At 25.6% G+C, this 12,912-nt stretch overlaps 2 protein-coding genes across 3 annotated transcripts; one reads left to right on the forward strand and one right to left on the reverse strand.

The window, feature by feature from the left end:
- The first annotated feature begins 228 nt into the window (after nucleotides 1–228).
- LOC135923501 (dnaJ homolog subfamily B member 6-like) lies at nucleotides 229–5,170 on the forward strand. Of its 2 annotated transcripts, XM_065458293.1 has the most exons (7): nucleotides 229–277; nucleotides 318–383; nucleotides 439–548; nucleotides 596–877; nucleotides 1,576–1,675; nucleotides 2,026–2,319; nucleotides 4,663–5,169. In XM_065458293.1, the coding sequence occupies exons 2-7, from the start codon at nucleotides 319–321 to the stop codon at nucleotides 4,757–4,759; spliced, it is 948 nt and encodes a 315-aa protein (XP_065314365.1). In that variant the 5' UTR covers nucleotides 229–277; nucleotide 318; the 3' UTR covers nucleotides 4,760–5,169. The 2 variants fall into 2 exon arrangements, with proteins under 2 accessions (XP_065314365.1, XP_065314364.1); XM_065458292.1 differs by having other exon boundaries at nucleotides 260–383; nucleotides 4,663–5,170.
- A 325-nt stretch (nucleotides 5,171–5,495) lies between these two features.
- On the reverse strand, nucleotides 5,496–12,912 carry LOC135924104 (endothelin-converting enzyme homolog). The gene is made up of 6 exons (XM_065459150.1): nucleotides 12,765–12,912; nucleotides 10,477–11,165; nucleotides 8,320–8,406; nucleotides 6,314–6,462; nucleotides 5,939–6,134; nucleotides 5,496–5,513 (listed from the first exon to the last, which is right to left on the reverse strand). The coding sequence occupies exons 1-6, from the start codon at nucleotides 12,910–12,912 to the stop codon at nucleotides 5,496–5,498; spliced, it is 1,287 nt and encodes a 428-aa protein (XP_065315222.1).

A 12,912-nucleotide genomic window follows, 5' to 3' on the forward strand; every position in this document is an offset into this window, starting at 1 on the left:
TCTTCACTTTATATAATTGTTTTCTATTAGCAATAAAAAAATGACATATTGTGAATCTCAAAAAATGGTTTAACTTAAAAACGTGATATAGGTTAATAGGTATTTTATAATATATAATTTGTTCAAAACTAAATAAATAAATTATATGCTCTGATAATTAAAATATATGATTAAAATAACAGCTGATTTTTTGTTTTAACAGATGTGTATATCAAAACTTGGTTTACTCGTGGATTTATAAAGTTAAAGGATAGTTCTTTCGAAAGTTTTCTCTAAGGTTTTATTAAGTTATGTCATTAATCTAAATATTAATATAGCATGGACGATTATTATAAAACACTTGGGCTCAAAAAGACATGTCTTGACGATGAAATAAAAAAAGCGTAAGTTAAATTATATCATATTTAATAATTAACAATTTTTTTATAAATTTTAAAGATATCGTAAATTAGCATTAAGATGGCATCCAGATAAAAACCCAAAAGACAAAGCAGTAGCAGAAATAAAATTTAAAGAAATTTCTGAAGCCTATGAAATTTTATCAGATAGTATTTTTTTAAATTTGTGGTACCTTATAATTTATTTAAATAATTAGAAAATAAAAGAGCTATTTATGATAAATATGGCAAAAAAGGACGTAATGGTGTCCATAATCATGGCCACAACAATCATCCTACAAGGGATACCTTTTCAACTTTTAATCATGGATTCAACATATTTGATTCAGATGATATATCATCATTCTTCTTTAATTCAAATCCAATGAATAATAATCATCCATTTGCCTCTTCCTTTGGTTTTGCTTTTAGAGATCCAATGGATATATTTAAGGAATTTTTTGGAAACTCTAATCCAGTTGGGTTTAATTTTTTTGATGGTAATAAATATTTTTTTTGAAAAAATTCTCTCCTTTTTTTAACTGCATTTATATATTCAGAAAAAGATTTCAATATACTTAATATTATTTAGCTAATCATAAGATTAATCATTAAGGCCTAATATATCATCTATAAGTTAACAATTATCAACAGTCTAGAATTGGAGTGCTTTACCTAAAAAATTGTTGAAACTGGGAAAACTAGCTTAGAAAAACTTAAAGATCAATTTAAGTTAAAGAAAATTTAGAAATAGTTTATAATATTATCAATATAATTTTATTTAAATTAGATATTAAATAAATGCAAAATAACTATTATAAATCATAAAATTATATGACACAATCTTTATTTATTGAAGTAATGATCTGATTGGATAAACATGACAATTGTTAATTAATAATTTTTTCCATGTATCATTTTATAAAATTTATAAAAGATGTACAACGATTATAAAATATTATGATAATATACACACATATGTAGGTTTAAAATTGATAGGGTGCTAGTATCACAAAAAATAAATATTTTTAAATATAGTTATTATTTTTATATTTATTGATAATAAATTTTTATGATCCAATTCTAAATCAAAAATCTTAAAAATGTTGAGTGGGTCATTTTATTTCTGAACAATATGTTAACTATAAATATCATTACTTTTAAATCCTACCTGTTATTATATTATATATTTTTTTAGATCAAATTGCCATGCATAACAATGCACCATTTAGCTTATTTGATTTTTCTGATTTTGCCAATGACCGTGATGTCCACACATTTCTAGGCAGTGGTTTTGGGTATAATATCATTAAACTCTTACTTAATTTTATTTTTCAAAGTTCTTTTATATATATCACCTTGTTATTATTTATTTCCATGATTGAAATTTAAAGATGATTTAATAATTTTTTCAATCTCATTTCAGTTAAGAATTCAAAAATTAATATTGAAATTAATCCATATACTACAATTTAAAAAAAAATTATATATTAAAGTGTTTTGAAAAAATTATAAAATTATTTTAAAATCCAAATTTTGTAATAATACTTTAAGTAACAAACTTGAAATTATAACATATTTTTCCCATAAGTTTTTTTAAATATAAAAATTACAACCCCTTCCCCTTCATACAATACATTCACAACAGAATCAATATAAACAATTGGAATGCAACAAATCACCAGGGAAATATAAGAAACCACAATAGGTCACATTATAACCACAATTCTAACCCATCACGAAATAATCCCACCAATCATAATAGATCCGATCATAATCACCATCCACATCATCAAGCAAATCACAATAGTTTTAATGCTGACCATGTTTCACGTCAAAATGGGCATAACAGCCACCATTCAGGGAGTATACCTGCTAACATAGGCAAAAAGACCACTATAACAACCAAAATGCACAATGACAAGAAGATTGTCACTAAAAAGTTATTTACTTATAATTATATTATACATTGATATTTCTAAATTGTTTGGGTTAAACAGTTGTGCTGAATTGGATTATGACATTATTTTGATCTTTAATTGGTTTTTATAATGAACCAAGCCAGTGCTTCCATAAGATTAACATTGATCGGGTATCACTTTTTATTGGTCAGCTTTTCTTGAAGTATCTGATAGTAAGATTTTTTAGTTCAGATTCATAGGTGGGTTTAGTGAAGATCAAGAGTCCCGTGTGAACTGAAAAAATTCAAGACTGGACCGATATGGACTATGACCGGTCTTTGCAATCAATCACCTTTATAAAAAATTTAATTTATGAAATTCCCATATTTTTTTTATATATTAAATGTTTTGCTATTGTATTTACAAAAAATTATTTAATATGATGTTTATTAATGTGGTGTATAGTAAGTAATTTGTTACAAAATAAGATCGTTACATTTTCCTCGAAAATCCAAAAAGGTAATATTTACATAAGAGACAAAAATTAAAAAAAAATATATAAAACCCAGTTTAAAACAAATTATATGAACATTTCATTCTTCTTTCAGTTATTATATTAATTTTGATCTATTTGGATGCCATCAATTATATCTGAGAGTAGTGTTACCTAGGAAAAATTAATTGTAAATTTATCTTCATTATTAAAAAGACCAGACGAAAGAAAAGAAACAATGTCTTTGTTGTATATCAAATAATATTGGTAAAAATCAGATATCTATGGTGGAAATTATCGCCAAGATTCATTCTCACGATAAAAGAAATGAGCTCTTTTTAATGGAGACATATCTGATGACTTTCTTGATTAACAATCAAAATTCTTGGAGTTCCTTAGCAATCATTAAAAAATTTCCTTATTTAAAAAAAATACACATATACCATCTAGCACGCTTTTAATATGCGTTCATTATTGCAAAAGTGATGCTTTAACAGTTTTTTACCATTAAAAATTGTTTAAATTAAAAAAAATCATAGCAATTTTAGGATTTTTCTTATAGATATATAATATACATTGAAATAATAGGAAAAATAATTCATGAAGAAAAAAATTTTTTTATAGTTAACGGTTTCGATAACTCATTCCTGTTTTAGGGTTGTGCCGATTCACAAATTTTTCACTTATCTCCGATATTTTCTGATATTACTACAACTGATCCAATAACCTATAACTGATACGAATTTATATCTTACAATTAATGTCATAAAAAATTTAATATTTTCTATTTTTAAAAAAATCTAACTTTTAAGAATTATTAAGTGTATTTTGTTTTATTTTATTCATATAATTTTAATTTTTTTTTATTTCGTTTAAAATATGGGAAATTTTTATGGCTGAATGTGATGCTGTTAAAATTTCGCCAAATTTTAAAAATAACCATCAAGATTATTATTACTCAACTCTCATCTAAACCATTCTGCTAAAAATGAGAAAAATCTCCAAATTTGGATAATTTGCTATTGGCTAAAATAGCCGTTTTTTAAATTCGGCTAAATCAAGCCGATTAATAACATTAGCTTAATTCGACTCGTTGGATATTTTATAATTTATTATTTCAGTTATAATAAAAAAAATATTAAATTAAGTCGATTTTTTTCATTACAAATTTGAATTTTGGTTCCATTTATGAATTTATTATTATAATATTTTAATAAAATAAAAGACATAATTATATGATTTTATTACACAATTATAATATTACCAGAAACAATGAAAATATCGAATTCGGATTTTTTGAAAATGTCTGACCGATCCAATATTTTAAAAACGTTAAATATCAGCCCCTTTTTAATATTTAATATCGGCACCTCTCTACCTTTTTTTAAATAAAAATAACATATTTTTAAATGCATAAAATATTATTCTGGGAGTATAAACTATTAACCTTGTAAAAAAACGCCTAATTAAAAAATAATAATTTTAAGTTTAAAATTTTATAAAAGTAAATTTATGATTTAAAAGATTTTTATATATGCCAAAAGTATAAGATAAATTATTGAGTTTTGAAATTTTTTTTTATGAATGAAATGGGGTGGGGATAAATATTAGGAAATATAAATTAAAATTGTCACCAATTTATTAATTAAATCATCCCTCAAACAAATTTTTTTTTTATCGGACCTGTTTTTGCCAACATTCCCTGCCCAGGTCTCAAAAAAATTCAATTTATGCCCGAGTCCTTTCCAAAATATCTTAAAAAATTCTAATTTGGTCCAAATTTTTTGCCCGGACATAGACCGATCTATAAAAGGTTCTATTATAAAATTGTTTTTCTACTTCTTGTTATTTAATTAAAATATTATTTAAAAAATTTTTTTTTACGACTAAGAGTTTTCGAAAATGGCAAAGAAACTATTACCATCACCGAGGACGGAAGGATTATATCTAAAATGGTGGACGGGGTTAAGCAATCCATCAAAGCGTAACGAATATGTTCCTTTTTAAATTTATGACTCAGAATTGGCGCGATAGATTTTTTTATTAATTATTTTTGTCACACATTTTACCGCGCCTTAACATTGCATTATATCAAATTAAGAAAGCTCCATACGATGTTCCTTAAATATATATTTTTTTATGGACTATAACGCAAATAACACGTATAAATATAACCTTTATTGCAAGTATACCGACCTTTTCTATTCTTTTCAAAATATATAAAATCTTTAAATTCTCTAAAATTGTTTAGATAATTTATACTGATAATTTTTTTTAAGGTTTGAATTAAATGACAAATTTTTTAAGTTTTGTTTTTCAAAGTTAATAAAAGAAGATTTATATTTTGCATTACAAAATTGTCAAAAAATTCCCTAACATTTAAATTTTAAAGTATCATCCATCGCTTTATACCTTAATATTGTAAACTTTATAATTTTTTTTATCCATATATATAGTAATATGGTATATATATCTATCTAATATGATTATTATATTATATCGTATACGAGAAATGGAAAATATATATCAATTTGCAATTCGTAATGATTAAAATCAATTATATAATTATTCTTTATATACCAACTGACAACTTTTTTAAAATAACAATAGTATATATGTAATGAATATCATTGGAAGAAAATGCTTTAAATTATAATATGAAGCTAATACTACCATATAACATTAATGTTAATGATTTTTATTGATAAATATTATAATGAAGTTTCATTCTATATAATTCACCTTTAAATTCGTAAATGTTAGTAAAGCAAAAAGCAGGATTTTAAAATTTAGGCCATCCAATAAACATAACAAAATCTTACTATGAAAATCTTAAAGCGGCAATTGATTAAAAAAATTACCTATTTTTATTCGCTCAATTTCATTTCTATAAAATTACCTATTTTTATTCGCTCAATTTCATTTCTATTGAATTCTCCTGATGCGGGCTGATGATAAACTATACTAGATCTTTGGATAAGTTGACCCCCCCCCCCCCCATCAACGAAAAAACCATCCCTGGGTTCAGTAATTGTTTTAAATTATTAAAAACATTTTTCAATGGTTTTATATGTTTTTATTTTTTAAAAATTAATATGGCTATTAAAACCAAAATATAAGTTGAATAAACATATTTTTTTAAAAAAAAGAAATTCGATTTATTTTACCTCCCCTTTGGTTATGTTGTTGAAATGTTCTTTAATATATAGGGAACCCAGCGGAAATCCAAAAAATCTATTGGTTTCTGACAAGCAAGAGGCCCATCTAGGCGCATTGGGAGTAATAATCTTCTCAAATATGAGTCTAGGCAAATAAGGTAGTAGACTATATACCAGTTGCCATATCAAATAATCATGCAGAATTCTGATATAAAAATTATTAATTAAAAATTCACGAATTAATAAAACAAGTGACAAAAAAATAAGTATATATATATATATATTGAGATAAGTAGGATTTGATAAAATTTTTTTAGAAAAACTCTTTAATTATAGTTGTTATCTTCCTAATTGATTTTTATATGATTGAATATTTTTAAGAACTTTTTCCCGTCTTCAGTGCTGAGGTATCTGTTAAGAAGTTTGTTTAAGTTTTGAAAATATATTTGGGGCGAGATCATTATAGTTTCGTTCCCATCGATTTTGACTCCACTAATGGTAAACATTGAGTTGACAAAGGTGGGCCAATTTATCTAGGTGCATACAAAGTTTTATGAATCGTTAGTTAAAATTATTTATGCAAAATATTTAATAATTAAATGGTAATACAGTGTTTTTCATTCACTAATTCAACCCTCACTAAAAAAATCTTACCTGGTCTCTACCCATAGTTTGAGCTGTATTTTCAAAAAATTGGCTTGAATTTTCCCGGAGGGTCTCTTACGCCTCTTTAAATGATGGCTTCACTCTTATTTAGGCGATGAAAGGCTGAATTAAAAAAAAATATACTTAGGCATACTCTAATTATATACTGATTTTTAAAATATAATGTCAATCTGAAATATACTTTTTGATTGATTAGCCAAAAATATTTATAGTTAGTGATAAGATAAAAAAAATTCTAAAATGTGTTACAAAAACGAACATAATGTCAAACTCATATGGTCGGTTGATAAGATAAATAAGAAAATTTTCATACAGAAAATTATTCAATCATGATCAAAAATCGGATAAAATTTGTAATAAATTTTAAAATAAATTATTTTATATAATTTTTTAAAATATTATTTTTGTGTTAGCTCATCACCAAAAAGGTATATAAAAGTTAAACTTAAAATTTAAATATTCAAAAATGTAAATTGTATACGAATAATATATTTTATTCGATCAAATTTTTTCAAACGCTTTGATAAAGTAATTTTAATTAGTATTCCTAAATTCAAAGCATTGTTAAACCACAACTACAGCTCATTAATATTTTTAAGTATAAAATGCCAACAGGCTTGGTAGATGGGTCAATTTGATCTGGCTTTATTCTGAAACTGTGAATCTTATTAAATTTTAGATTTTAACTGAATATTATAAAACTTTATAATGTTTTTGTGTGTTTTAAACAAATTTAGCTTCAAATGTTTAAAATTTTAACTGAAGAATTTAGCACTTTATTTCTTTAAGATTTAAAATAATTTCATCTTATGTATATTAAATGTGTATTTTTGGTTTCTTCAAGATATGAGAGACGGGGGTACATATGAGTGACCCCTCTCCCCCATAAATAAATAATTTATTGGAGGATTTTACTCATGCTTTGAAGACCGTAGTTAGTACATTTTTTAAAAATAATTTGACGGAGGAGGGGGGGGGGGAGTGGTAGGTAGATATCCCGCTACCAAAATAATTGGGTACTTATCAAACTGTGGAATCATAAAAAAAAATTTATTTTTATTTGTAGATTGTTCATAATAATGGAAGACAAAATGTCTTAACAACATATTGCCTCCTGGCTACACCATAAACTATTTAAAATACTATATTTATTTTTCTCAGATTAATGGCATTAGAGTGCATAAGGTTAAAAGATGGCAAGTCAAATAATCTAGCTTTGCAAAATACCATTTCGAAAGAATTGTTTATTTCGAGTATTTAAATATAAAATGTTATCATCTACTAATTGTATTAATTCCCAATAATTTTCATGAATAGATGTATTGTATAATATAAATTATCAAAGACTAGAACACATAGGTATGGTCTAATCTTGAAATATAAAAGATTATTTTTTTATAACCTTATATATATATCTTTTATCGATTGACACATTTCTCTTCTAATTTGACAAAAATATCTCTGTTATTTTAAAACGGCTAATCCAATATTTAGCCAAAAAAATTACGCAAGCTTCGAGATTTCGTTAATAGATGTCTTAACCTTTCTGCCATCTATGAGCAAAATCTCCAGGCTTGCTTAATATTTTTGGCTAAAATATCGGTTAGCCGTTTTTAAAAATCTAGTCCTTTAGCAATACTACTTTTGTCCCTCCAAAGCGGTATAACTTTTTTAAATAAAAGATTCATTTTTATTCTTTTAGAAACGATAAAAAAATTATATACCATTTCAACAATTTGGTTCATATCTTTTAACTTTAGTCGTTTATCGTAATCATTCGTATATATTATATCAACGTCTGGGATCATTATCTTCAAATATAACATAATTATATATGGTAATAAATATATTTTTTGGTTATTATATAAATCGATGGGGTATAACAAATTCATGGCTATGGGTCTCACCCTTGTCTTTATAGCAACTTTAAAAAAATTAAATTATTTGTAGAATACGTTTTTTAAAATCGTGTTTCAGAATAAATGCAATGGGGGTCTATAGGAGGCAAAATTGCCCGACCTCGTAGAAATTTAGTTTTTGCCCGATAGTGTTGTTAAACGGCTTGATTTGCGCCGATTTTTAAAAACGGTTAACTAAATATTTTATCCAGAAAAATATTGCCTAAACCTCGAGATTTTGAGAAAATATGTCCAAACCTTCATGGCATCTATGACCAAAATTTTCAGGCTTGCGCTATAATTTTTTGGATAAAATATTGAGTTAGCCGTTTTTAAAAATCGACTCAAATCAAGCCGTTTAACAACACTATTGCCCGACCCGTCCAAATTTGTACCCGGTTCTATTTTTTTAAAAATAAGGTTGCCCAGTCTGGCACGGTTTTTTATAATCCAGAATTATTTCCTAAGGAAAACAAACTGATAATGATAATGATTTAGGTTTCATAATTTTCTTATTATAGTAATAAACACAAAATATAGGAAATGGGAAAAGAAATCGTATTTAATGAATGAATGATCATAGTAGCAGGTCATTTAATTAAAATTGTATAAGCAAAATAAAATATATTATTTTAACAAAATGAGACTTTCAAATATTTTTTTCTTCTAATCTTTATTAAGGACTCCTGGCATCTCTGCTTTTTGCAAGCCCTATCCAGCCCGTTAATTTTTTAACGATAATGTTTTAAAATTTTAATAATATGTTTTGGCCATTTTATTATTATTATTTTTTAAAAGGCTTATATTATGTTTTATGATAAAGTTTTAGACTTAAATTTTTTTGACGTTTTGGACAGCCGAAAACAATTTTATTACCAAAATTATGTTACAATAAAGGAGTATAATTCTAATAGTAAAAAACAGAGTGAACCCTTCTTCTAAAAAAAGAGTTCAGGTTCTGTGAAATATCTCTGAACCAGGTTTAGGTGGGTTCAGGTCCGTGGTCCAGAAAAATAAAGACTTATAAAATTTGTAAAAATAACAGAAATTTCAGTTTTCAACTTTATTTTACTATATTTAGGCCTTACCATTAAAATAATTTATCATTATAAATAAAGAAATACAACACAATATAAAAAATAATCTATCTATTTTTTTTAATTTTAAAAGTGAATATCATGATATCTTCCAAAATCGAGATGTTAAAATTAAAATATCGACTTTTTATCCCTAATTTTGACTGAATTGCAACTTGCATTTAGTAAAGTTATTTTATCTTGTGATTTTGTTCTTTTCTTTGGTCTCACTTTTAATTTAAAAATCTAACAAACAGTATTCCTAAGGGTTCTGGTTCATGGTCTTAAAAAAACATGAGATTAATGTGATGATGCACTATATTAAATTAATATTATTCGAAAAATTTTCTCTTTTTATTCAAACAAGAAAAGTTGCCCAATATAATATTATTGAGTTTACGGAGGCACAATCATTAAAATAAAATTAAACAAGATCTAAATCCGAGTGATAAACTGGGGCATAGCTAAACTCCAGAATATTTTAATGGTTGAAAGACTGTTGACCTCTATGCTTAGTAAGTTTCATTTATTCTATGATTTTGGTATAAATACTTTTTGGAGACATATACACCAATTTTAACAAGGTTATATTAATATAAAAATATATATTTATTATTTATTAAATAAAAATTTCGATTATTGCATATTTTAAATAGTTTTTTATAATAAAAATATAGTATTTAAAACTATTTGCGTTAATTCTTTTTCCAACTTACCCCTCGATTATCTAGTTCAACTAATAAAAAAATCATTACAGACTCAATCGAAATATTACTTAAATTATCTAAAGTATATTAACCCAGCCATCCCTAAATAGTTGATAGCAGAATTTTAATAAAGAAGAAAATATTCGTTTAGAAAAAACTAGATAAGATTGGAAAATTAAAAAGGATAAATAACTTATTACTTCTGCCAAATCGGTTTCGAAATTTAGAATCCTTTCCATTTTTTGCCTTGCTTCAGAGGCTTTCATATCAAACAAAAACATCGAAATTAGGATCATAGAATTAAGGTAATTATCCAAAAGTTTTTTGTCAATTTGAGATGATTTTTTATATAAACCGGGAGGCAGTGGTGTACCACCTTGACTGATAATTATTATGTTGGTTGAGGAATTTGTGGAATCTTGGCCTATGCTTAGTAGGAAAAATGCATCTAAGCCATATTCTCTGGCCAATATTTCGAATTCGAAAGCTATATCAATCGGTTTTTGGCGTAAACTGTTAAAATATGCTATATTATCGACGGAAAGAACTTTTTGTGGCAATTTATCACTCCTATGTCTTCTTTCAAACTTAAATTTATCATTAATTGAACGATAATTATTGAAACGCTTATCTCGTATCTTATCCATGACTATAACTTTAACATCATTTTCTGGTATCCCATTTTTAGGTTCCAATAGAGTGTCGAAAAGGGAAATGTGATGATCATACCAATCATTGCCTATGCTTTTAACTATGGTAGAAAAATATTGCATTTGTGCGGTTGTCATTTTTTGTCGAATAGTTATATTCGGTAAATCTTCATCTAGGCAAGAGTTATAATATAATTTTGCCTTGTATTGAGAAGAAGTCAATTTATCCTGGGGGAGGTCTAATAAATAATATTCGTATATTTATTTTATTATAAATATGACAATCAACTATGATAAAATTTCATAACTAATGGTATCACTATTAAACTGGCTATAGATAAACCAGGCAATAAGGGCCCTGCTTAAACTTTTAATGGTTCTGGGCAAATGGGCAAACATATTGTAGGCGATCTTATTTAAAATGCAGGTTGCCCAGGTTTATATCAAATCCCGGATATTTTATTTAAACTAAAAATAACTATGGAAAACAAATCTTTATTAAATTCTTTATTGAGTAATCATATATATTGTTATTTTCAATGACACCAACAAGGGAGTGGTTGGACCCCCCCCCCTTCCTCCCACTTTCAATAGGAAATATGATTAGGTAGAATTTTTTGTTTTCATTATACTTTTTTTTATATAGCGATCTAACGAAAATTTGCTTTCCTTTAAAATTGATAAAACTCCCTCCTTAATTTTCTCTAATATCATTTCAGGAATTTTTTCTTCTATTTAAAAAAAGGTATTGTAAAAAATCCTAAATATCTATATGGGCGCATTAAATTTTTTTTCAATTTCTCATTATAAAAAATTTGTTATATATGAAAAAATTTAAAAAACGGAACTCTTCCCAAAGTGCTATAATTAGTATGGGATCGGTGTTTGACTTTCTCCATTTTGAGTGCAAAAAGGCACTTAGTGTTGGTTATTTAAATTATCTTAAAATTAAAAATGTATTAAAATATGGTTTAAAAATAGTCTATTAATTTTAATTTAAACATGTTTGGCAGAGACCTGCATTCCGGCCCGAGTACACAAGCCGGGCCATATTTTAATTTTTTAAAATACACCAAAATTTTATTTTTAATACCCGAGGCGGGCCTGAAAATATAAAATCCGAGTCTGGCCGAAATTTTTTTAAGAAAAAATACTGGCCGTACCGTACTAATGATACCTTTGCAGGTCTCAGATTTTGTAGTTTTATGATTGGTTTATTTAAAAAAAAATTTTTTTTTAGAATTGTCAAGGTTTTAGATAATTTTTTTAAAAAAAAATAGTTTTTAAATATATATAAATCTATTCCTGGCTTGCTTGGTCGGGATTAGGGTTAGGCTAGGGTTAAAAGGTCGCCAGATATGTATGGTTGATATATAAATAAAATATGTTCTAATAATATTTCGTCGTTAAGTTACATTATTCGTAATTGTATAGATTTTAGCTAATAATAATTTTAAAAAATACAAAAAGTGTGAGAATTGTTACCAGTAGCACCTTATTTTTATCTATTTTGTCCAAAATAATCAAGAAATGATAATTATGAAGAAAAAAAATAACTATTATAAAATAGTGACAAATCATTCACAAATAAAAAATATTTATAATTTATATAAATGCTATTTGTTATTGACCGTTTCAATAGGGTATAAACGAATTACCTAATAATAATAAAATAATATGTCTTAACAAAGAAAAATGTCTTATTCTATAGCAAATTTATTTAAATCCTCTTGAATTTTCTAAAAACTTTACGACATATCTTGGTACAAGTTATGTCTTAATTGTTTAATATAATTATTTATTTATTTATTTATTTTTTTTTTTTTTGCAAAATAAACCCATCATATCCTTCAAATAGAGTTGATTTTTTGTATTCATGGTGCCGAAAACATCGAGTTTCAAAAAGGATTCGTGGTTCCTATCGTCCAATAATCTCCCACAAGCAAAATCATAAAAATCATCGCAAGGGTCAAGATTTTTATTCAT

This window comes from Gordionus sp. m RMFG-2023, chromosome 2 (assembly GCF_954871325.1).
Source record: "Gordionus sp. m RMFG-2023 chromosome 2, tfGorSpeb1-WG-v2, whole genome shotgun sequence".
Classification (NCBI taxonomy): domain Eukaryota; kingdom Metazoa; phylum Nematomorpha; class Gordioida; order Chordodea; family Parachordodidae; genus Gordionus; species Gordionus sp. m RMFG-2023.